Source organism: Narcine bancroftii, chromosome 5 (genome assembly GCF_036971445.1).
Source record: "Narcine bancroftii isolate sNarBan1 chromosome 5, sNarBan1.hap1, whole genome shotgun sequence".
Taxonomy (NCBI): Eukaryota; Metazoa; Chordata; class Chondrichthyes; order Torpediniformes; family Narcinidae; genus Narcine; species Narcine bancroftii.
In genome coordinates, this window is record NC_091473.1 from 108,137,995 (window position 1) to 108,160,960 (window position 22,966).

A 22,966-nucleotide genomic window follows, 5' to 3' on the forward strand; every position below is an offset into this window, starting at 1 on the left:
GATGGGGCAAGGCTAATGGCCACCATCCTGTCAACTTCTCGAGGAGCTCTATCAAGTGGCAGGGATGATCACTGGGGTCTTCTCCACTCCCCTTCTCCACTCCCCATCCCCACCCCAATTGATGTGTTTTCCAAGATCATTGTCTAAAGAGGGCTCTCAAAATAAGTGAGAATCCCTACCACCCCACATGCAGCATCTTCCAGCTATTCCCCTTGGGATAGAGATACATCAGAACCAGAACCACCAGGATAAGAAACAGCTTCTTCCCATGGGCAGTCAGACTGCTGAATGACTGATGAACTGCTCATGCAACTCATCCATGATTCTACTATTTATTTTACAATGATATTTATTTATTTTAATATTTAGATATACGTACTGTGCATTTGTATCATTTGTCTGTGTGATATAATGTTGGAAGTGTTTACACTGATGGAACAGTTTTGCTGGGTGGTACTTGAACAATCGAATGATAAATAAACCTGAACTTGAACTAAATTAAAGCCACACCCAAGCCATTTGTGTAGGGAACAGAGGAAGAAATGGCTCAAATACGGTGTGTGACGATGATAATGGCATGTGAATTATAATTATATTGTGTGTGTATGTGTTCAGGTGCCTTGCTATTCGGCGTGGGCGATCAGGTCTTGCCATCCATCATGGTCTCTGACCTTCCAAATTGTAGTTGTTGCCTCCCCTGCTTCTAACCATGACGCTAATCCATCTATCATTTTCATTCTATTTGCCTCGGCTTCTTTTTCCTTCCAGCTTTCCAGTTGTAACTAAATGTTCTAAAGTATCTCTTTGCATGATGAATTTTGATTGCTGTTTTCTGATTCTTTAAAGTAATGTACGTTTTGTCTTTGTAGAACTTCTTTGTTTGTTATCCTGTCCATACATGAAATGTATGGCATTCTTTTAAGAAAAATCACACACACACACACACACACACACACACACACACATTTCCACTGTGTCCATTTTTTGTGAAGTAAACTGGGACATTTATTTTATGGGTACTATATATGGAGATAATTTTTGATTTAGATTGTTCATAGAACATTAGGAAGCAAGTTGGGGTGATTCACACTAGTTTTATGATCATTTTGGAAAATAAATATGCCTTTTCACTTTCTTTAGTATTATTATTAATACTGAATATTATCAAACTGCATCAGTAAATATTTTGAAATATTTCATTCCAAATATTGAAGGAATTTTAAAACTTTTTACTAAGAAATGCATTGAATTAATATACTGCATCTCCTCTCAAAAAACACATTACCTGACACCAAGTTGTTCCGTGTTCGGGATGTTCTATTTTCTGGGCAATCCCTTCTCATGTGACCAGTATCACCACAGATAAAACATCGCTTTTCTCTCAATTCTTTTTCTTCTTCCTTTGAATCTTTTTCTTCCTCTTTCTCATTTTCTTTCTTCTTCATTCTTAAACAAAATAATATGTAGTCAATGTTACAATTCTTTATTTGTAAAATGGTAACAAAGAGGAAATTCTGATCCCCAAATTTTGGCTGATTTTATTAATATAAAGGCCATTTAAAAGTATGGCATTCAAAATAGTATTGTAGAGATCATTAAAAATACATTTAAAATGAAATGCAGTATTTGTGGGGCAGGAGAGAAAAGCAAGGAAAAATCAATGTGAGGGTGGATGGCAGGAGTAATTGAATGACCAAGGATTGATAGTGTAAAGTGAAATATTGGTTATCTGAGAATTTTGAACTCAAATATTAGGTCCTAAAAGCCACAACCTGCTATTAGAAGCAGAAAACATGGAAGTAAGATTGAATAGAATGGAGAATTAACATGACAAATAATACTGGAAGTTCATAAATGGACCAAATGGAGGTGATCCACAGTCATTCATTATTTATTTCAGCAATACAAAATTATGTATTCAAAGTAGTACAGAAAATTGCTCTTTAAATTTCAGATGGTGTTCCGAGACCAATGGGAAGTTAGTAAAATGGCAGCTGTAGCTTAGGAAGGCGCTAGGGAATGGAGATAGGTCAAGATGGAAAACTGAACTAGATTACTGATAGGACAGATCTGATTCTCATCTACAGTACTGGCAAGATGAAGTTTCCTGCGCCTATACCTATTCTGTTTCTCCCATGTTCCAAAAAGCAGGTTGGCTAATAAATCCACAGGTTGGCCCAAGTGAAGGTAGTTGATAAGAACATTAAGGGCTGCTAATGGATAGAAGAGAGAGGATTATTTAAAGGGATTGCTCTAAGACTCAATAAGCAAAATGGCCTACCAAGTTATGAGGAAACATGAAATGAGTTGGTGGTATTTGTTATTTAATTGCATGCAGTGACTGATGAAGCCAGTGGTACCGAAATGCACTATCCTGGATTCCAGGTAAGAGGAGAATAGGTGCAGAGAAATAGAACAGACAGTTAAATCTGCTGCCAAACATGATGCATGGGAATTCATGAATAAAAGATTATAAATCAATATAATTCGTTAATGGCATGAGGGCATCATTGTTAGGTCTAATGTAATGGAAATGAAACTGGGAGAATGGTTTCCCATATAAATGCAAATTCATTGTCACCTCCTTCTTTTTGGACAATCTTTCATGTAATGTCCAATTTTGCCGCAGATCCGACAACATCTGTCATTTGGTGCCAACTCGCCATCAGTAAGGATTTTTGAATCAAAAAAGTAATCCTAAAAAGCAAATACCAGGTTATTGATCATGATAGAAAATTGATCACTGGACCACTATTTTTTTCCACTGGTGATCCAAAGGTTGAACAATATGATGTAAAGTTTGAAACAGAAGATTCAAATTTAAACATGAATGAAAGGCTCTAAATTTTGCTTCCAGTTTTAATTTTTTTTTAGTTTCTGGACCATCTTATTTTCACTTTCAATATCTCATTCACTCTTTCTCTTGCAAATAGACACATTTTACAACCATTTAGATTTTCAATTCCTGATACCTACCTCCAAATGCCTAATCATATTTTGCAGGTCTTGCATCCTTAAGTTACCTTTTTCTCTTTGTAGAACATCAGTTTGCTTCCATGTTCTTGTCTCTTTTGTAGTGTTCATCATGCCTAAGATAACTTCATTTTCTTTTTCTTCCATGTCAACATCTCTTTCCTTATCTAAATAATCTAACATCAATCCTTCCTCTGAATCCTCCTCCATTAAGCTAACTTTTTTAATACTTTGTTTCCTTTCTATCCACCTAATATCAGTATCTATGCAAATTCCCTGACTGCATATTTGGATCCAAAAGTAGAGGCTACATGCCTATGATTACTTTCACCTCCTGACAGCCTTATATGGGCTCCAAAATCTTTGCCAAAATTGGGATAATGTATCAAAAATTATCCCAATGAAATGGATAATGATAGAAAAGTAATATTAAAACAAAAAATTTACGGAGCATTTTTTTTAGGAATTTGGTATTTCAAAAATAGATCATCATAATTCAGCTCTTATTTGCCAAGTAAAACCTTACAAACATAATAGACAATATATTTTGAAACATGAATACCATCATTAATGTTGTACTAAATAAAGATTCTATTTAATTAATAGAATTTACAAAATAGAATCAGGTCATTAAACCTATCTGGTATTGTGTCAGTTTTTTACTGCACATATTGTTCAATCCACATAATTTCCAATTTTTTTCACCCTCATGTACATATTCTCTTAAAGGTCACTGTGCCATGCACCCTCAACAACTTGATATGGTCACATGTTCCACATTCTAACCACTCTCTGTGGAAAAACTGTTTGGCCTGAAGTAACAAACTTAGATTCATGGTCTCGGTTTTGGATTTCTACACCTATCCAATCAAGCCTTTTCATAATATTAAATACTCAGCCTTCTCAATGAAATCATCTCTGGATTGGTTTACAATCAAAATCAATTGAGAGACAGAAACCGGCTGGGACAGTGACTGACCATCTGGGATTGGGACCGACCACGTTATTTCAGGTAAAATGTAATTTACCCTTTCCTATTGCTAAATAAATTGGTTTACTATAAGCATTATTTGTGAGATACATACCCTTGTTTATAGTGTTAGATTAGTTGTTATTTTAAATTTGCAGTAGACTTAATACCAAGAAAGTGGGGTGTGTGTGTGTGTGTGTGTGTGCGTGTGACGGTGGGAGGGCAGGTGGATGGCACTGGGGATGTGGCCTGGGGGCGGCAGTTGAAAAAGTTTGGAAACCACTGATTTACATAAACACAGTTGGATATAGTTAGAACAATATCAATTTGTCACATATGTAAGGTGTTAGTCCTGGGAAACTATTTAGGATATGAGGCAAGCATTAAAATACATTTGAGTTTATTTTAAAGCAAAGAAAATATTCGTACACATACTGTTTCCATGCCAGGATGTGGATATACAGGAGTACCAAATAATTTGCGTCCGTTGATAAAAGCCTTCATTATAAAGTTGGTCACTGCAAAAGAAGCAATTATCCGGATTAAAGCTATGTCGATGCTTTTGTTGCAAGAAAAAAGATCAACTGAAAAAGGGCTTACTTTTCCTCGAGACTCCAGCACCAAGATTGTGATTCAAGTCAAAAGGATCTAAAAAAAAACAAGGTCCAGCATCACTGAATCTTGTTAAGGGTTTAAACTGCCATTAACTTTCTTTATCACATAATTATTAGAAATAATAATGATCTTAGATTTGAAGGTAAGTTTAGAATTATTCCAAATTCGATAAGTTCAAACGTTTTCATCTTTTTAAAATTTCTTTCAGATGACTTGCACAGTTACACTGCCTACATTATATGCAAAATTGATTATAGGCAAATAATACTGTACTATCTATAATGTTGATATTAAAAAAGAAAAGCTAATAGAAAATACCATAAATTTTTAGTTTAAATAAAAGACCCAAAAGAGAAGATCACACTGTGGTAAATTTTTTAACAATTACAAAATTTTAGGTAGCTTCCTTACAATCATTCATCAAATTAAGGAAATAGGCATACTGATTAAAGCAATTTCTAATCTTAGTCCAATTAACTGCAAAAAGAGCAGAGGTCAAGCAAGGAAGGGTAAAATTGGGAGACAGGTTACTTCAGAGTGCTTTCACGTATTATTGATAGGTTAATGGACAAGTCAGAGACCCAAGAATGCAACAACTTTTCCTCTTTATGGTCAGGGTATGGGTTGCGAATATTGTGATGAAAATTACACTGTTCCAGAAAAAAATCAAAATGATCTGTATTCAACCTGCACCTTGTAAGTACAAGTCAACTTGGTGGAAACTTTTCTTCATCCTACCATCAATTCATGTCTTCAATATTAAAACGGCATAAGAAATAACTCAAAATGTTTACTTCAAAATGTAAACATTCATGATGGTTTTCAGTTCCACATGGAATAAACCAACAAAAAAGCTAAAATTATGTAGCACCTTCTCAAATGCTTGAAATGGCATTAATGTGTATTTGGAAGCAAATAACCAAAAACTTGTTTGAGAGAAAGGTTTTATGCAGCAGATATGATGATATTTGAGGAAGGAATTTTAGAATTTAAGGCCTCAACAAATGAAGGAACAACTACCTATGTTAGAGCAAATCAAACTGAGAATACAGAATTAGAGGCGCACTAATATTTTGGACGATTGTGAGTAGAGGAGGAGGGCTGGATGTTCATGCCAAGATGAAAATCTGAAAATAATTAGTGAACAAAAATAATGGTCATAAACTTTCAGAAGAAAGAAACAACGAGTCAAACAATATTCATAAATCATGAAATTTAGGGAATAGGTAAAGGGCAGCAGCCCAATGCTCCTATCTGGTCTACAACATTGAAAATTCTTGCTGGGATTTAAAAAGACAATCAGCAACTAAAAATCAAGTGCAAATCACATTTAAAACTGTTCTATATTAAATAAATATTTCAGGGTTGTGCACTGATTTTTGTCCCAATGAACATGAGGATCTGATTTTATAGTTATAATTAACGGCATTTAAATAGAAGTAGGTAATTGGCAAATGAATAAATGTATTTAAATTTAAATACCTTCTATAGCAATGCATTTTGAGGTCCATTGCTTTTCAAATGTTGTTAAAAGTTTTTTCTGTCTGATACTGATAACATATTCTTTAAAATCAAATTCTTCAGTGTAAAATCGCAAAAGGCCTAACCAAAGTTCACCCACTGATTCTTTGTTCTTCCCAAGTTCTGGCAATCTTTTTTTCTATAGTAAGCAAAAAGAATATTCAATGCATTAAAAAAGACATTTATGACACTGAAGTGGAATACAAAGCAACAAAGACCTGGATTTTACTGGCAGATGCCGGTAATCTGTGGCAGAATACATTTTGATAAACTCTAACACTATTAAAAAACCAAACAGGTGTTAAATTTAGTACTCCTAAAGAAAAAGTGAAAGAACACAAAAAACATGTCCAAGCACAGGCCACCCTCTCAAATTGCATGTTCATTCATGGCTGATCTATGCTGGCTTCAACTCTCTTCTGCATCAGTTCCCTAGAACCTTCAATTACTCAATCTTTTGAAAACTCATTTCAAGCTATCTATCCATCTCCATCTTAAATTATATAATGATCAAGTTGGCACCACTCTTGAAATTTTGCATCTCAGTTTTAAATGACTATTGCAATAGAGAAAACATCTCAACATCTACCCAGTTAAGTCCCCATAGCATCATATATTTTCTTTTAGGAATACAGCACGGTAACAGGCCAATTTGACCCACGAACCCATGCTGCCTATTCAAACCAAATTAACCTACAACTCCCAGTACATTTTGGAAGGTGGATGGAAACTAGAACCCCCTGGGAAAACCCACGTAGACATGGGGAGAACGTACAAATAGCATAGGATTTGAACCTGTCCTGATCGCTGGCGCTGCAACTGCATTGCAATAACCACTATACTAACCATGGTCATCCATCATTTTAAACACCCAAGGAATACAGCTTTTTCTCGACAGAACAACCCTCCCATCCCAAGAATTGGCCTAGTGAATTTCCTTTGGATTATTTCCAATGCTCCTTGATCATCTTTCAAGTGAGGGGACAAAAGCTCTGCACAATACTCCAAATGTGGCTTCACCAACACCATGTTCTCCATTGGCTTGGCTTCGCAGACGAAGATTTATGGAGGTAAATGTCCACGTCAGCTGCAGGCTCGTTTGTGGCTGACAAGTCCGATGCGGGACAGGCAGACACGGTTGCAGCGGTTGCAGGGGAAAATTGGTTGGTTGGGGTTGGGTATTGGGTTTTCCTCCTTTGCCTTTTGTCAGTGAGGTGGGCTCTGCGGTCTTCTTCAAAGGAGGTTCCTGTCTGCTGAACTGTGAGGCGCCAAGATACATGGTTTGAGGCGATATCAGCCCACTGGCGGTGGTCAATGTGGCAGGCACCAAGAGATTTCTTTAGGCAGTCCTTGTACCTCTTCTTTGGTGCACCTCTGACACGATAGCCAGTGGAGAGCTCGCCAAATAACACGATCTTGGGGAGGCGATGGTCCTCCATTCTAGAGACGTGACCTACCCAGCGCAGTTGGATCTTCAGCAGCGTGGATTCGATGCTGTCGGCCTCTGCCATCTCGAGTACTTCGATGTAAGGGATGAAGTCGCTCCAATGAATGTCGAGGATGGAGCGGAGACAATGCTGGTGGAAGCGTTCTAGGAGCCGTAGGTGATGCCGGTAGAGGACCCATGATTCGGAGCTGAACAGGAGTGTGGGTATGACAACGGCTCTGTATACGCTTATCTTTGTGAGGTTTTTCAGTTGGTTGTTTTTCCAGACTCTTTTGTGTAGTCTTCCAAAGGCACTATTTGCCTTGGCGAGTCTGTTGTCTATCTCGTTGTCGATCCTTGCATCCGATGAAATGGTGCAGCCGAGATAGGTAAACTGGTTGACAGTTTTGAGTTTTGTGTGCCCGATGGAGATGTGGGGGGGGGGGGATGGTAGTCCTGGTGGGGAGCTGGCTGATGGAGGACCTCAGTTTTCTTCAGGCTGACTTCCAGGCCAAACATTTTGGCAGTTTCCACAAAACAGGACGTCAAGCGCTGAAGAGCTGGCTCTGAATGGGCAACTAAAGCGGCATCGTCTGCAAAGAGTAGTTCACAGACAAGTTGCTCTTGTGTCTTGGTGTGAGTTTTCAGGCGCCTCAGATTGAAGAGACTGCCATCCGTGCGGTACCGGATGTAAACAGCGTCTTCATTGTTGAGGTCTTTCATGGCTTGGTACAGCATCATGCTGAAGAAGATTGAAAAGACGGTTGGTGCGAGAACGCAGCCTTGCTTCACGCCATTGTTTATGGAGAAGGGTTCAGAGAGGTCATTACTGTGTCTGACCCGACCTTGTTGGTTTTCGTGCAGTTAGATGACCATGTTGAGGAACTTTGGGGGGCATCTGAGGCGCTCTAGTATTTGCCAAAGCCCCTTCCTGCTCACGGTGTCGAAGGCTTTGGTGAGGTCAACAAAGGTGATGTAGAGTCCTTTGTTTTGTTCTCTGCACTTTTATTGGAGCTGTCTGAGGGCAAAGACCATGTCAGTAGTTCCTCTGTTTGCGCGAAAGCCGCACTGTGATTCTGGGAGAACATTCTCGGCGACACTAGGTATTATTCTATTTAGGAGAATCCTAGCGAAGATTTTGCCTGCAATGGAGAGCAGCGTGATTCCCCTGTAGTTTGAGCAGTCTGATTTCTCGCCTTTGTTTTTGTACAGGGTGATGATGATGGCATCATGAAGGTCCTGAGGCAGTTTTCCTTGGTCCCAGCAAAGCTTGAAAAACTCATACAGTTTGGCATGCAGAGTTTTGCCGCCAGCCTTCCAGACCTCTGGGGGGGATTCCATCCATACCTGCTGCTTTGCCACTTTTCAGTTGTTCAATTGCCTTATATGTCTCTTCCCGGGTGAGGACCTCATCCAGCTCTAGCCTTAGGGGCTGTTGAGGGAGCTGGAGCAGGGCGGAATCTTGGACTGAGCGGTTGGCACTGAAAAGAGATTGGAAGTGTTCTGACCATTGGTTGAGGATGGAGATCTTGTCGCTGAGGAGGACTTTGCTGTCTGAGCTGCGCAGCGGGCTTTGGACTTGGGGTGAGGGGCCATACACAGCCTTTAGAGCCTCGTAAAAACCCCTGAAGTCGCCAATGTCCGCGCTGAGCTGGGTTTGTTTGGCGAGGCTAGTCCACCACTCATTTTGGATCTCCCGGAGTTTGCGCTGAAGATGGCTGCATGCGCCACGGAAGACTTGTTTCTTCTCTGGCCAGGACGGCTTTGTAAGGTGAGCCTGGTGGGCAGCTCGCTTCTTTGCCAGCAGCTCCTGGATTTCCTGGCTGTTTTCGTCGAACCAGTCCTTGTTTTTCCTGGAGGAGAAGCCCAGTACCTCTTCAGTGGATTGCAGTATGGTAGTCTTCAGCTGTTCCCAGAGGGTTTCAGGGGATGAGTCCGTGAGGCGGATTGCATCCTCAAGCTTTGCTTTGAGGTTTGCCTGGAAGTACAATTGTAACAAACCCCCTCCTTTTCAACTCCAATCCTTTTACAATAAAACCACTTGCTTTCTTACCTATTATTGGATTACCCTGCTAACCTTTTGTGATTCATGCCCTAGATCACATGGATTCCTCTGAGCAGATAGTAATCGTTCTTTTCATTCCTCTTATCAAAGTACATCATATTAAACTACATTAAAAAAGATGAGACTATTTTTTTTATATACACAGTAACATGACAAACACCAGTATCCATGTTGAAAGCTGAATTCAGGTGAATAAAAAAAATGAAGAGTTATGAGAAAGGGATAAAACCAGTTTTTCAGAAACAAAACTGGTCAAAATGACTATCCTCTGTGGTTGTAAAAAGAGGGGGGTGGGGAGGGGTGTTGAGTTACCTTACTAATCAGGGATAATATCACAGCTGCAGAAAGAGAGGACCTTGTGGAGGGATTGTCTACTGAGTCAGTGTAGGTGGAAGTCAGAACAAGCAGGGAACGATCACTCTATTGGGAGAAGTCCATAGGCCCCAAAGAGCCCTCAGGACACAAAAGAACAGATAAGGAGGCAGATTTTGTAAAGCTGCAGAAATAACAGGATTGATATAAATACGAGACTTCAACTTTCCAAATATTGACTGGCATCTCATTACTGCAAGAGGGACAGATGGGGCAGAATTTGTCATTATGTGGACAAGTTGATGAGTGGAGAGGTCAAACTGGATCTAGTACTGGGTAATAAACCTGGTTGGGTGACAGATCTCTCAGTGGGGAGCATTTTAATGATAATAACCACAACTCCCTGATCTTTAGCTATGGACAAGGATAGGAGTAGACAAAATGGTGAAGCGTTTAACTTGGGAAGGGCTCATTTTGATGGGATTAGGCAGGATCTGAGGAGAACAAGTTGTGCACAGTTGTTCTCAAGGGGGTAAAACACAGAAGCAACGCAGAGGATATTTAGGGACCTCGCATGCAATTCTGGATAGGTTTGTCCCACTGAGACAGGGAAAAGATGATAGGACAAGGGAACCATGGTTGACAAAAGGGCTGAGACAGCTAGTTAAGAGGAAGAAGGAAGCTGACATAACTTTTAGGAAGCATAAGACAGGAAGGTTTCATGAAAATTATATGGTAGCCAGGAAGGAACTAAGGAAGGACTTAGGAGATCTCGAAGGGGGCACGAGAAGGCCTTGGCAAATAGGATTAAAGAAAACAGCAAGGAGTTTTATGAATACGAGAACTGAAGGATGACACACGTGAAGGTAGGGCTGCTTAAGGATAAAGGAGGGAACATGTCTGGAGGCAGAGGAGAGTAAAGGAAACCCTAAATGAATACTTTGCTTCAGAGAGAGGGATCTTAGTCAATGGGAGGTCAGTATAGAACAGGCTTAAGTGCTGGAGCATTTTAAGGTTAAGAAAGAGGAAGTGTTGGATCTTCTTGATAAGTCCCAGGATTAGGACAAAATATACCCCAGGTTACTACAGGGAGTGACGAAAGATATTGCTGAGGTGTTGGCAATGGTCTTTGCATCCTTCCCGGCCACAGGCAAGGTACTAGAGAAATGGAGAATAGCAAATGTGGTCCCCTTGCTTAAAAAAGGTAATAGGGAGAATCCTGAGATTATAGACCAATAAGTCACGACAGTGTTGGCAGGATATTGGAGAGGATTCTTAGGGACAAGATTTATGAGGTTTTAGAGAAGTATAGTCTTCTTAGGCATAGTCAACATAGCTTTGTGAGGGGTAAGTTGTGCCTCAGGGGCCTAATTGGGTTTTTTTGGGAAGTAACAAAAGAGATCAATGAAGAGAGGATGATTTTAGTAAGGCATCTTAATAAGGATTTCAATAAAGCATTTGATAAGATCCATGCTAGAATTATGAGGCATGGAATCCACAGAAACTAGGCTTTGTCGATTCAGAATTGGCTTGCCTCCAGAAAGCAGAGGGTAGTAGCAGTTGGAACATATATCTGCCTGGAGGTCAGTGACAAGTTAAATTCCACAGAAATCTCTTTTGGGATACCAGCTCTTTGTGATTTTTATAAATGACAGATGAAGAAGTAGAGGGACGGGTCAGTAAGTTTGCAGATGTCACAAAAGTTGGAGGTGTTGTGGATAGTGCAGAAGGTTACAACAGGATATAGACAGGATGCAGAGTTGGATGGAATAGTGGTGGATGAAGTTCAATCAGGATAAGTGTGAAGTGATGCATTTTGGAGGGTTAAATGAAGGTAGAGTACATGGTTAATGCCACGATTCTTAACAGTGTGGAAGAACAGAGGGATCTTCGGGTCCAAATCCACGGATCTCTCTAGGTTATTGCGCAGGTTGATAGGGTAATTAAGGTGGCTTATGGTATTCTGGTCTTCATTAGTCAGGGATTGAGTTCAAGAGTCATGATGTAATATTGCAGCTCTTTAAAGCTCTAGTTAGACCCCACTTGAAATATTGTGTTCAGTCTAGTCACCGCATTACAGGAAAGATGTGGGTACCATGGAGAGGGTGCAGAGGAAATTAAATGATGCCTCGATTGGAGAACATGTCTCATAAGGCAAGGCTCACAGAGCTGGGGTTTTTCTCATTGGAATTAAGAAGGATGAAAGGTGACTTTTTCAGGTCTACCAGATTATAAGAGGTAAAGATAGGGTGGACTGCCAGGACCTTTTTCCCAGCGTGAGACTAGCAAATACCAGAGGACACCTGTACAAGGTGAGGGGAGGAAAATTTAGGGAGATGTCAAATGTAAGTGGGTGCCTAGAATGCATTGACAGGGGTGGTAGTGGAGTTTGGTATAATATGGTCATTTAAAAGACTTAGGCAGATGGATGCAAGAATCATAGAGGGTTATGAGTGTGAGGTAGGAAAGGTTTAATTTGTTGAATGGGTATATATCAGCGGAACATCATGGGCCGAAGAGACTGTACCGTTTTGTAAATTTCGATCTTCCATATTTTATGCTCTTCATAAAACATTATTTTTCTAAAACAATTAAATTCCAGGATTGTCACTAATTATATTTATGCTAAAATACACACATATGTATCAAAATAATACTGATTACCAGTTCTTCGATATCATCAAAGAAGAAGGCATTCCATCCATCTACAATTCTCTGCGGCACCTCTTGTCCATCAAAAATCTACAAAAAAAGTTATGATTTTTATGCTCATTTTAGAAAAAAAATTACAAGCATCAGAGATTTGGACGATAAACTTGGTAAAATGTTGAACATCTGGGTTTTGGGGTCCTCTGGGCCCATAACAATACACAACCCAGCAGCAATAGAAATTCACCAAGACAAATGGTGACTGAAACAAAAATTTTCTTTAGACATTAAAACAGGATCAAACTTTAACTTATTACACTTAACTTAACCCCCTTCTAATTCTAAGCGCACGTGTATGCAATGCATATGCAAGTTCAGAAAAGTTCTTTGATTCACAGTCCAATCTCACTTCCCCAAGTTCACCAATATCAGGCAATTCTTCTACTGTGCACAGAATTTAACATTTATGAATTTCACCAGGCTCTGGTGCTTGAAAGGTAAATGGTTACCGCTTGGGAAGATTTTTGTCGGTTTTCAGAGAGAGATTTGTTGCTTGTTGGACATAAGCTGATTCCTTCTGGTCAGCCACTTCAGTGTCTTGCTGAAGAAACTTGCCCCATCAGGGTTTTCCAGATGATAACCTCTTTCTTTCAGGTCAGCACAGAGTTCCTTTTCTGTTTCTCTTATCTCAGGTGAAACCACAAGGACTTTGAACAGTCTGAACTAAGAACTCACAACCCTTCTTCCAAATGGGGTTTTTCCACAAGTTTGCCAGCTTGTCATGTTTCAGTCCCAGCTGCTGCTGCTGAACTGTAGAAATGTACTCTCTCTCTCTCTCACTAAGTTAGAGAAAACCACCTGGCCCTCTAAGAAAATCAAACTACATTCAGACAGACTGCGGCACTGGACCCAATCTTCCAAGTCTGTTCATCTGTTGTTTTCCAAAACAATAATCCATTAATCCACAGCATATCCAATTAACACCTACTTGTGAAGTCTCTATAGGCATTCTTCAAAGTTTTTGCAAAGGCACTCGGAGCCTGGACTGTCTGGCTTGAGCAGAACTCTGGCCTTTTAAATGAGATCTATTTTGTAAGGTGTTTGTAACCTATACTAAAAACACACCACAATTTGTCTCCTTTAAAACATATCTATATACAATATAATATATAACATAATCCATCACAGTATTCATTAATTTGTTCTACAATGGCCACATTAATATAAAACAATTGTAGCCTTAAATGTATTTGCCTTTTGTATTGTTGGAATCTAGGGGTTAAAACATTATGAAAGAAATTATTAATTAATAAGTTTATATGTACTGCATGGTTCAGGGAAAAAGAGGAATGTGATTAAGTGGCAATCACAGCATGGAGCAAAGTTGGCCGAGCAAAATGGTCTGCTCCCAAATACAGGGAGAGGAAATGCATAAAACAATTTAGGAGGAATGCTCAAACTGAAGGAGGTGGTGAGTAGCACAGGAGACACAGGCCAGACCAGAACAAAGAATGGCCTGCAAGAAACAAAGGGAATGGAAAACCAGTCTAGGAGGAAGATTAAGGCATGAGGAGATGTTAAAGAGAACAGCAGAAATTGGCCAGACAGGAACAGAATGGTGATTAGAAATATCTGGGGATGAATTAATTTCTGATCCAATCAACAGGATAGTCTGGCTTGGAGGATTAAGATGGGAGTGCTACAACCCAGATATCTGCAAAACAGGAGATGACTTGTGATAACCCTTATGCAAAAAGATCTAGCAAAAGAAGACAACTTTCGTTCTGTATGATAATGAAATCTAGCAAAGGAAGCCAACTTTTGTTCTGTATGATAAGGTTGATCTATATAAACTGAGCCAACTGGACAATAGGGGTCAGTCTTGGGGAATAGCTCACTGTGCAGGTGACCTATGAACTAACGGCTGTTAAGTTTTATTCTTGTGCTGTGTAATAAATTGACTGTTGAACCGAATACCTTCTCCTATCACTTCATTCAAAGAACACGCTGGACTCAGACCACACATAGACTAAATTAAGAGTAAGGTAAAGCCAGAGTCCGACAATTTGGTGACCCCGACATGATGAAGATGGAGAAGTGACGGAAGAAAAAGATACGAAACAACGGTCGATTGTGGTGTGGTGGTGATAACAACAAGTGACCATTCTACAAAGGGAGGTAAGCAGACACCTGTTTAAACGAAGTTCTGCTATTGGCAACGATAAAATTGTGTGTTGTCACTACTCTGCTAAAGCCCTAGTTAAAGCCAAAGAATAAAACAAAAGGGGGTTGGAGTCCCCCTAGTAGAACGGGGTTGGAGTCCCCCTAGTAGAACGGGGTTGGAGTCCCCTGTAGAAAAAAGGGGGTTGGAGTCCCCCTAGTAGAACGGGGTTGGAGTCCCCTGTAGAAAAAAGGGGGTTGGAGTCCCCCTAGTAGAACGGGGTTGGAGTCCCCTGTAGAAAAAAAGGGGGTTAGAGTCCCCCTAGTAGAACGGGGTTGGAGTCCCCTCGTAGCGATCTCGAGAGATAGGTTTAGACACTTGGCCAATTAGAATAAGGTGTATTGTGATAGTTATTTGTTTCTATAGTGTGTAATAAGTATTTGATTAAGGATGTGTACCATAGTAGTGTATAATAAGTATCTATATAAGGTGTATTGTGTTATAGTTATTTGTTTCTATAGTGTATAAGTATCTGTTTAAGAATCGTATAGTGTATCATAATAGTTTATAATAAGTATTTGTTTAAGGATTGTGTACAGTGTGCCGCTGGTGTTTATAATAACGTGGGAAGGGTCGAAGTAGATTGCAGGGTGGCAAAATCCTACCAGGGGAGAGACCCAGTGAAGTACGAAGTCAAAAGGGTTAAAAATCGGAACAGAGATGGAAGGAGTAAATAGGGATGTAGGGCAAGAGTTCGGGGAAGACAGAGGGGTTCCCCCATCTGTAAACCGACAATGGGAAAAAACAAGGAATCAATTACTGGGAGGATTACCGAAGGGAGAGGAGGTACAGTCTATTGCACAGTACGAACAGATATGGAAAGAGCTGCAGAGTCAGGGGAAGGTACCACGAGGGTTTGAAAAAATCCGGCTGGTACTGTACTTAGGAGAAGCAGAGAGGGAAGCAGCCAAGGAGGTACAGGAACATGAGGCAAAGGGACAAGGATCTATATGGAATAGAAGAAGGCTTAAACAGCAGAAAGAAGTGAAGGAACAGAGAAGGGCAGATTTACACAATATGACATTGGCTTGCATGGCTGTGGAAGCGAACCTTCAACATGATATTAAAAAGGGACCCCTATCATAAAGGAGAAAACGGGGGAGGTTAAGCTGTCAGCCCCGCTATATCCAAAGTTACCAGAGTCATTGCCACCACCTTATCCTATTCCCCAGATGCCAGTGATGCAGATAAATGAGGGAATAGTGAATGTCATTGAATTAGCAGGTCACGAACTCCAGGAGGCGAAGGAGAGACTTAAGAGAGTTATGCAGGAAAGGGTGGAGGAAATTAAGGAGTTAACAAAGGAAATACAGAATGATGTATGTAAAGTGAGGGAAACTAGTATGTGACTGGAAAAAACAAATGAGAGAGAGCAAGAACAGACACTTGAGAATGCCTTCTCGGTAGGAATGTCAGAGGATCACACCACCCCCACTCCTCACAATAGACAAAAGGCGTCAGAGGATGAGGAGATCTTGACCTTTTGGAGTCAGTGTAAGGAGAGTTGGACGGATAAAGCAGGAGTACACCCAGCCACAGATCCCTTGCAGACTACACTCTTTAGGGCTGCAGTAACGAGTGGACTGCCAGCTGTAGTTAGGGAAGCGTTAGAGAATAACCCTGATATTCCTGGCTGCTCGAGTGAGCAATGGGAAAAACATTTGACCCATCACATGAAACGTTACAGGGCTAAGCAAAAGGAGGACAAACAAATTATGGAGTCTGCACAAATTCCTCAAAGGGTGCGAACCAGATGATTCAGCAGCCACCGCAGCCACCACAAGGGAATAATATGAGTTGGCACCCGGCCCCAAATTGGGCACCAGGTCCCACCTATGTGGCCAGAATGGGAGGTCCAATGGGGGGATTCTGAGTAAGAGGGAGAGGTCGGGGTGCTCCACAAATGCAGCCAGCCGTATGTTTTGTATGTGGTCAGCCAGGACACTGGAAGAGAGACTGCCCCCTAATTTGGGGTCCTCAGGACACTGGGGGAAGGGGATATGGACCACCACAAAATGAGCATTGGGTCCAGCCCCAGAGATCGTCAGTGCCACCCCCGGTACATCAGGCACCCATGTGGCTCTAGCTCCGAAGAGACAATTCCCTTTGCTGACAGAGGAGGAGCAATATTGCCCACAGTGACGGAGCCCGAGCACCCACGAGCAGGCTAGGTTGGCAGACCCTTTCCTGCAGATTAAAGTAATGGACATGGAAGTATCCTTTTTAATGGATACGGGAGCCAGATTTTCATCACTCACTGGCGCTGAGTTTCAAGATAAAACATCATCCTCTAGCGTCCAGCTGATAGGGTTCTCGGGTACACCAGAAAATCTGCCGTTTTCTACACCACTAGTCACTTCTGTGGCGGGACAGACTTTTACACATCAATACATTTTGTCAGCCAGGTGCCCTACCAAACTTTTGGGCAGAGACCTGTTGGTCAGGTGCGGAGCATCGATCCTTTGTGGACCCAGCAGAATAGAGGTCACCTTTCCAAATGGATATTCTATGAACTGTTCAGTAACTACACTTCATTCCGGTTCTCAGATGTTGTTGGCGGCAGCTGGAGGATCCGCGTCTGAGAGACAATGGGCTGACATTTACTGGGGGCTGTTGGAACCAGAGGACCCACAGAAGGGAGGGCTGCTAAAGCTTTATAATCAATGGAAGCCGTGGATCCAGATGTTACACCCGTATACCCCTCCCTCAGACCCCCCCCATATGACCCTCTTTTACGATAGGGATGGGGATGAAATGTATCAGCATGCCTTTTATGAAGAGGTAGAGGGCATGCTATGGGAAATTAATTTGGACTACATAGTGGTAGGAAAGGAGGGAGTGGCCGCTACGGTAGCACTGACATCTGAACAGCTGGAATGGTATGTGATGGCAGGTGAGGCCATTCCTCATGTCACCCTTGCAATTGGCACTACTCACCAGGCAAAAGATTTGGGACCGATGTGTCGGAACTTGATGTCCCTAAGTGACTGGTCCGATACCCAAATACCGACAGTGCAGTTCTCCTCATCTGGTCAGGCATACAGAATTTTGTCTCTGACATATGATCAAGTCCTCCTTGAGCATAGACAGATTGAACGCTTTCATGGTAGAGAGAAGATGGATCACCCCGACTCGGCCCCTATGCTAGATTCTCTCCCTGAGAACCTGTGGTCAGTGGGATCAGCAGATGTGGGTTGTTGTCAGCAGGTTGATCCCATAACCTTTGAATTGTCAGATTACACCCCTATTTGGCAGATGCAGTATCCCCACAAACCTGAAGCTGAGGAAGGTTTGGCAGATACCATTGATGGCCTTATGTATTCAGGGGTGTTGGAACATTTGTGTTCTAGTTGGAATACACCCATCTTACCTGTTCCTAAACAAGACACGGGCAAATATTGGATGGCCCATGACTTAAGTCGCATCAATGGTATTGTGCGAACACCCACAGTTTCAGTACCAAACCCATATACTGCCATGACTGCTTTAACCCCTAACCACAAGTGGTTCTCTTGCATAGATTTAGCGAATGCTTTCTTTCGCTTGCCGCTGGCAGAACCATTAAGTGATGTGTTTTCGTTCACGTATAGAGGTAGAAAGTTGCAGTATACTAGGCTTCCGCAGAGCTTTATCTTATCTCCAGGGATTTTCAATCAGGTGTTGAAAGAACAGCTGGGGGGGGCTAGCACTGCCAGATGGGGTAGTTCTGATCCAGTATGTAGATGACATCCTATTAGCAGCACCTGATCATACTTCCTGTTTGGAGGCCACCTGTCTCCTGCTAGTGCAGCTGTTCAAGGCAGGCTTTAAAGTCTCTCGCTCAAAGCTGCAATGCTGCAGACAGGTGGTCACCTTTTTAGGTAGAATGGTCTCAGCGAAAGGCACAGGGATTTCCCCTGCACATCAAACAGCAATACTACATCATCCAAAACCAAAGACAGTTAAGGAAATGCTTTCGTTTTTGGGTTTGTCAGGTTATAGTAGGCAGTTTATCCCATCGTATGGTGAGTTGACGCATCCACTGCGAACTTTGGTGAATGAGCAGGGGATGAGGAATCTGGGAGCTACACTTGATTGGACTGCACAGGCTGAGGTGAGTTTTATTCTATTGAAGCAAGCTCTTACAACCGCTATAGATTTGGCGATTCCAAATTATAGACACCCTTTCTTTTTGGATGTTTCTGAAAAAGCACACACAATTGATGGTGTTCTTTTTCAGAAAAAAGGGGGTGGAATATGTGTGCTCATATATGTGAGTATCACACTAGACCCGACGGAAGACAGACACCCACCATGTACGAGACATGCAGCGGGAGTAGCAAAGATTCTACAAAAGGTGGCACACATAGTAATGGGACATGGCCTGACGGTATTAACAACATATAGTATTGTAGCATTTGTGAGCTCGACAGCATTTACAATGACTGCGCTAAGGCAGACGAGACTAGAAAAGATCCTGAATGCTCCAAATGTTACATTTACCCATGAAGGCATTAACATGGCAGACAATATGGGAGAGGGAGAACCACACTGTTGTGAGAAGAGGGTAGTAAAGGATATTAAAATAAGACCTGACTTACAGGCGACACCCTTAAGAGAACCAGATGAAACCTTGTTTACAGATGGGTGTTGTTACAGACACCCCACAGATGGATTGAAAGCTGCCTATGCGGTGGTACGGAAAACTACAGGAGGATTTGAAGAAATCATTGCAGGGACGGTGAGAGGAAAGGAGTCAGCACAACTCGCAGAACTACAGGGAATGATAGCAGCATTAGAATGGGCAGAAGGGAAGGAGGTCAATATATATACAGACTCAGCATATGTGGTAGGGACAATATAGGTTGAGCTTAGTCAATGGATTAGAAGTAGGTTTTTAACAGCAGCAATGACCCCAATTAAACACGAGAAGGACGTTAGGAAACTGGCTGAGGCACTCCTGAAACCAAGGGCATTAGCAGTTCTTAAATGTAAAGGACATGATAGAACAGATACGATGGTGGCTTGGGGAAATCAGGAAACGGACATGGCCGCTAAAAGGGCAGCAGGATACGGCCCTCAGTTTATTATGATACAGGCAGACAGAACAGCACATGACTTATTACCACCGTGTAAGGTAGAAGTAATAATACAGGAACAAGCAAAGGCATCACCTCAGGAAAGGATGGTATGGGAGGAAAGGGGGGCAACCGAGGATCAAGGACTATGGAGATCGATAGACGGGAGGCCAGTTTTACCATCTAGACTCATGAAACCCCTCCTCGAGGAGGCGCATGGGCTAACACACTGTGGAAAGAAGCAGATGATAAGGTACTTGATACATTGGTGGCACCCCTTCCTGCCGACGATGGTGGAGAACCATATTAGAGAGTGTGAGGTATGTATAGCTTTCAATGTCAAGGCGACTGTAAAGCCACATGAAGGACAATTCCCGTTACCTAAGTTACCAGGGCAGGAAATCGTACTTGATTATATGGACATGATTGAGAGGGTAAGTGGCTATCAGTACCTCTTAGTAGCAGTAGATGTGTTCACAGGGTGGCCGGAGGCAATCCCTGCCAAAAGAGAAGATGCAAGGACGGTATGTAAATTCCTGATCAACCAGTATATTCCGAGACACGGATTTCCTAGAAAAATTAGGTCCGATAATGGAAGTCATTTTAAGAATAACGATCTACAGGAGGTAGAAGCAATGTTGGGATTGAAACATGCCTTTGGAACGGTGTACCATCCACAATCCCAAGGGAAAGTGGAGAGGATGAACCAAACAATAAAAGGTAAGATCGGGAAAGGACAGGCACGGACCAAACTAAATTGGGTGGATGCGTTGCCCCTGGCATTAATGTCAATAAGGAGTTCGGTAAGTTCTGTGACAGGATTTACTCCATATGAACTACAAACGGGGCACCAGTTTCCGGGACCGGGAACCGGAATTCAGACTACGAAGAATGAAGTAAGTTCAATGAGATGCAAGCTTTATTAGATTTTTCACAACAGGTCACAAGACCCAACAGAAAAGAGGAAACACCGATACCTTCAGTCGCGGAGTGGGTTCTGCTAAAGGTCATCAAAAGAAAGTGGTCGGAGCCCCGGTGGACAGGACCCTACAGAGTGGTGGAGAGGACGTCCCACGCGGTTCGACTACAGGGAAAAGGCGAGACGTGGTATCATTGGAGTCCATGTGCAGCAACGGACCCACCGACACGAACACTGGAACAGATTCTAACGGAGATGACTGAGAACCTGTGAAGCAACTACGGACTAAGAACTTTTTGAACGGGTCCCTTTAAAGAGACTATTGGAGTACGGTGACTGTATTTCAGTATTTGAAGTGATATTTCTATCACTTCAAATCACTTCTATCACTGTTAAAGTCAACAGAATTTAGGGGGCTGTGATGGACACTATGTGAGGACTATGGGTGATGTTGTTCCTAGCCCTTGAAGCATCTGGAGAAGGAAACAACTGTACAAAGTGTTTGTGGTCAGCCTGGGAGGCCCATAACGAACCGAAACAGTACTTTGCAGATTGGACTGACATTCCTGAACACTGTGTTGGGGCCCCCACTGGACCCCTTAACAAGGGGTCGGAGATGCCGGTCCTTGCAAAAACTCCTGAGGTCTTGGTCCCATAAGTTAACTGGTGGTTGGTCTCATGAAAATGAGACCAAAAGGGGGACTGTTGGAATCTAGGGGTTAAAACATTATGAAAGAAATTATTAATTAATAAGTTTATATGTACTGCATGGTTCAGGGAAAAAGAGGAATGTGATTAAGTGGCAATCACAGCATGGAGCAAAGTTGGCCGAGCAAAATGGTCTGCTCCCAAATACAGGGAGAGGAAATGCATAAAACGATTTAGGAGAAATGCTCAAACTGAAGGAGGTGGTGAGTAGCACAGGAGACACAGGCCAGACCAGAACAAAGAATGGCCTGCAAGAAACAAAGGGAATGGAAAACCAGTCTAGGAGGAAGATTAAGGCATGAGGAAGTGTTAAAGAGAACAGCAGAAATTGGCCAGACAGGAACAGAATGGTGATTAGAAATATCTGGGGATGAATTAATTTCTGATCCAATCAACAGGATAGTCTGGCTTGGAGGATTAAGATGGGAGTGCTACACCCCAGATATCTGCAAAACAGGAGATGACTTGTGATAACCCTTATGCAAAAAGATCTAGCAAAGGAAGACAACTTTCGTTCTGTATGATAATAAATCTAGCAAAGGAAGCCAACTTTTGTTCTGTATGATAAGGTTGATCTATATAAACTGAACCAACTGGACAATAGGGGCCAGTCTTGGGGAATAGCTCACTGTGCAGGTGACCTATGAACTAACGGCTGACCCAGAGCTCTGTTAACTTTTATTCTTGTGCTGTGTAATAAATTGACTGTTGAACCGAATACCTTCTCCTATCACTTCATTCAAAGAACACGCTGGACTCAGACCACACATAGACTAAATTAAGAGTAAGTTAAAGCCAGAGTCCGACAATATCACTGCTGCACAGCTTGCCAGTACTGCATTCTAATATGTATTTATCACAAACAGAAGCGATAAAAACTGGAAATAATGCTATATATCTCTCAAAGATAACTAAAATAAGCATCCCGCTGGACATACAAACTGGTCTGGAGGATTGCAAAATATATTTGAATGTTGGAATTTGTAAATATGACAATATCCTTCCTCTTTTACGATTACAGCAGATGCTTAATCAGAGTAAGGTCATGGAAATCCCCATAACTGTCAAAAAAAAAGTATTTTGCAGAAACAGCAGTGTACATTAAAGTAGTTGAACAATTACAATCAAGTTAACCAAAACATTAGAAAAATCTAAAAACTTTATATTGAGAATAAAATTCGAGGGAAAAAACAAATTCTATGAAAAACAAAATTTATTTTACAATTCATTTTCCCGGTTCCAGAATAATGGAGTGAATGATTCATCCGAAGATATTCTGCTTGGGTATTTGCATCTCGTTGAAGTACCAATGAATGATACAAACAGATACAGCCTTTTCTGGATAAATATTGTGTAAAGCTTATTCAACCTGCTTAGTAAGAGTTTTATAGCATGGACTCATCATCCAAGCTGCCTTTCTGAGTTAGTCCCATATTTCTCTAAACCTTTTATTTTATTGTACCTGTTCATATGCTTTTCAAATATCAGCATTTTAACCACCTCTACCACTTCCTCTGACACCTTGTTCTA

At 41.5% G+C, this 22,966-nt stretch overlaps 1 protein-coding gene across 19 annotated transcripts in view; it reads right to left on the reverse strand.

Moving 5' to 3' along the window:
* Window positions 1–22,966, reverse strand: part of LOC138763842 (terminal uridylyltransferase 4-like) — a 113,662-nt gene that overhangs the window by 17,420 nt on the left and 73,276 nt on the right. For 18 of the 19 annotated variants that reach the window (XM_069938688.1, XM_069938678.1, XM_069938685.1 and 15 more), the window contains 6 exons: window positions 12,547–12,624; window positions 6,041–6,218; window positions 4,544–4,591; window positions 4,373–4,461; window positions 2,582–2,697; window positions 1,286–1,446 (listed from right to left, as the gene is read on the reverse strand). In XM_069938688.1, coding sequence (XP_069794789.1) covers window positions 1,286–1,446; window positions 2,582–2,697; window positions 4,373–4,461; window positions 4,544–4,591; window positions 6,041–6,218; window positions 12,547–12,624 — 670 coding nt within the window. The remainder of the gene's footprint in view (window positions 1–1,285; window positions 1,447–2,581; window positions 2,698–4,372; window positions 4,462–4,543; window positions 4,592–6,040; window positions 6,219–12,546; window positions 12,625–22,966) is intronic. The other variant, XM_069938689.1, reaches the window with a different exon arrangement.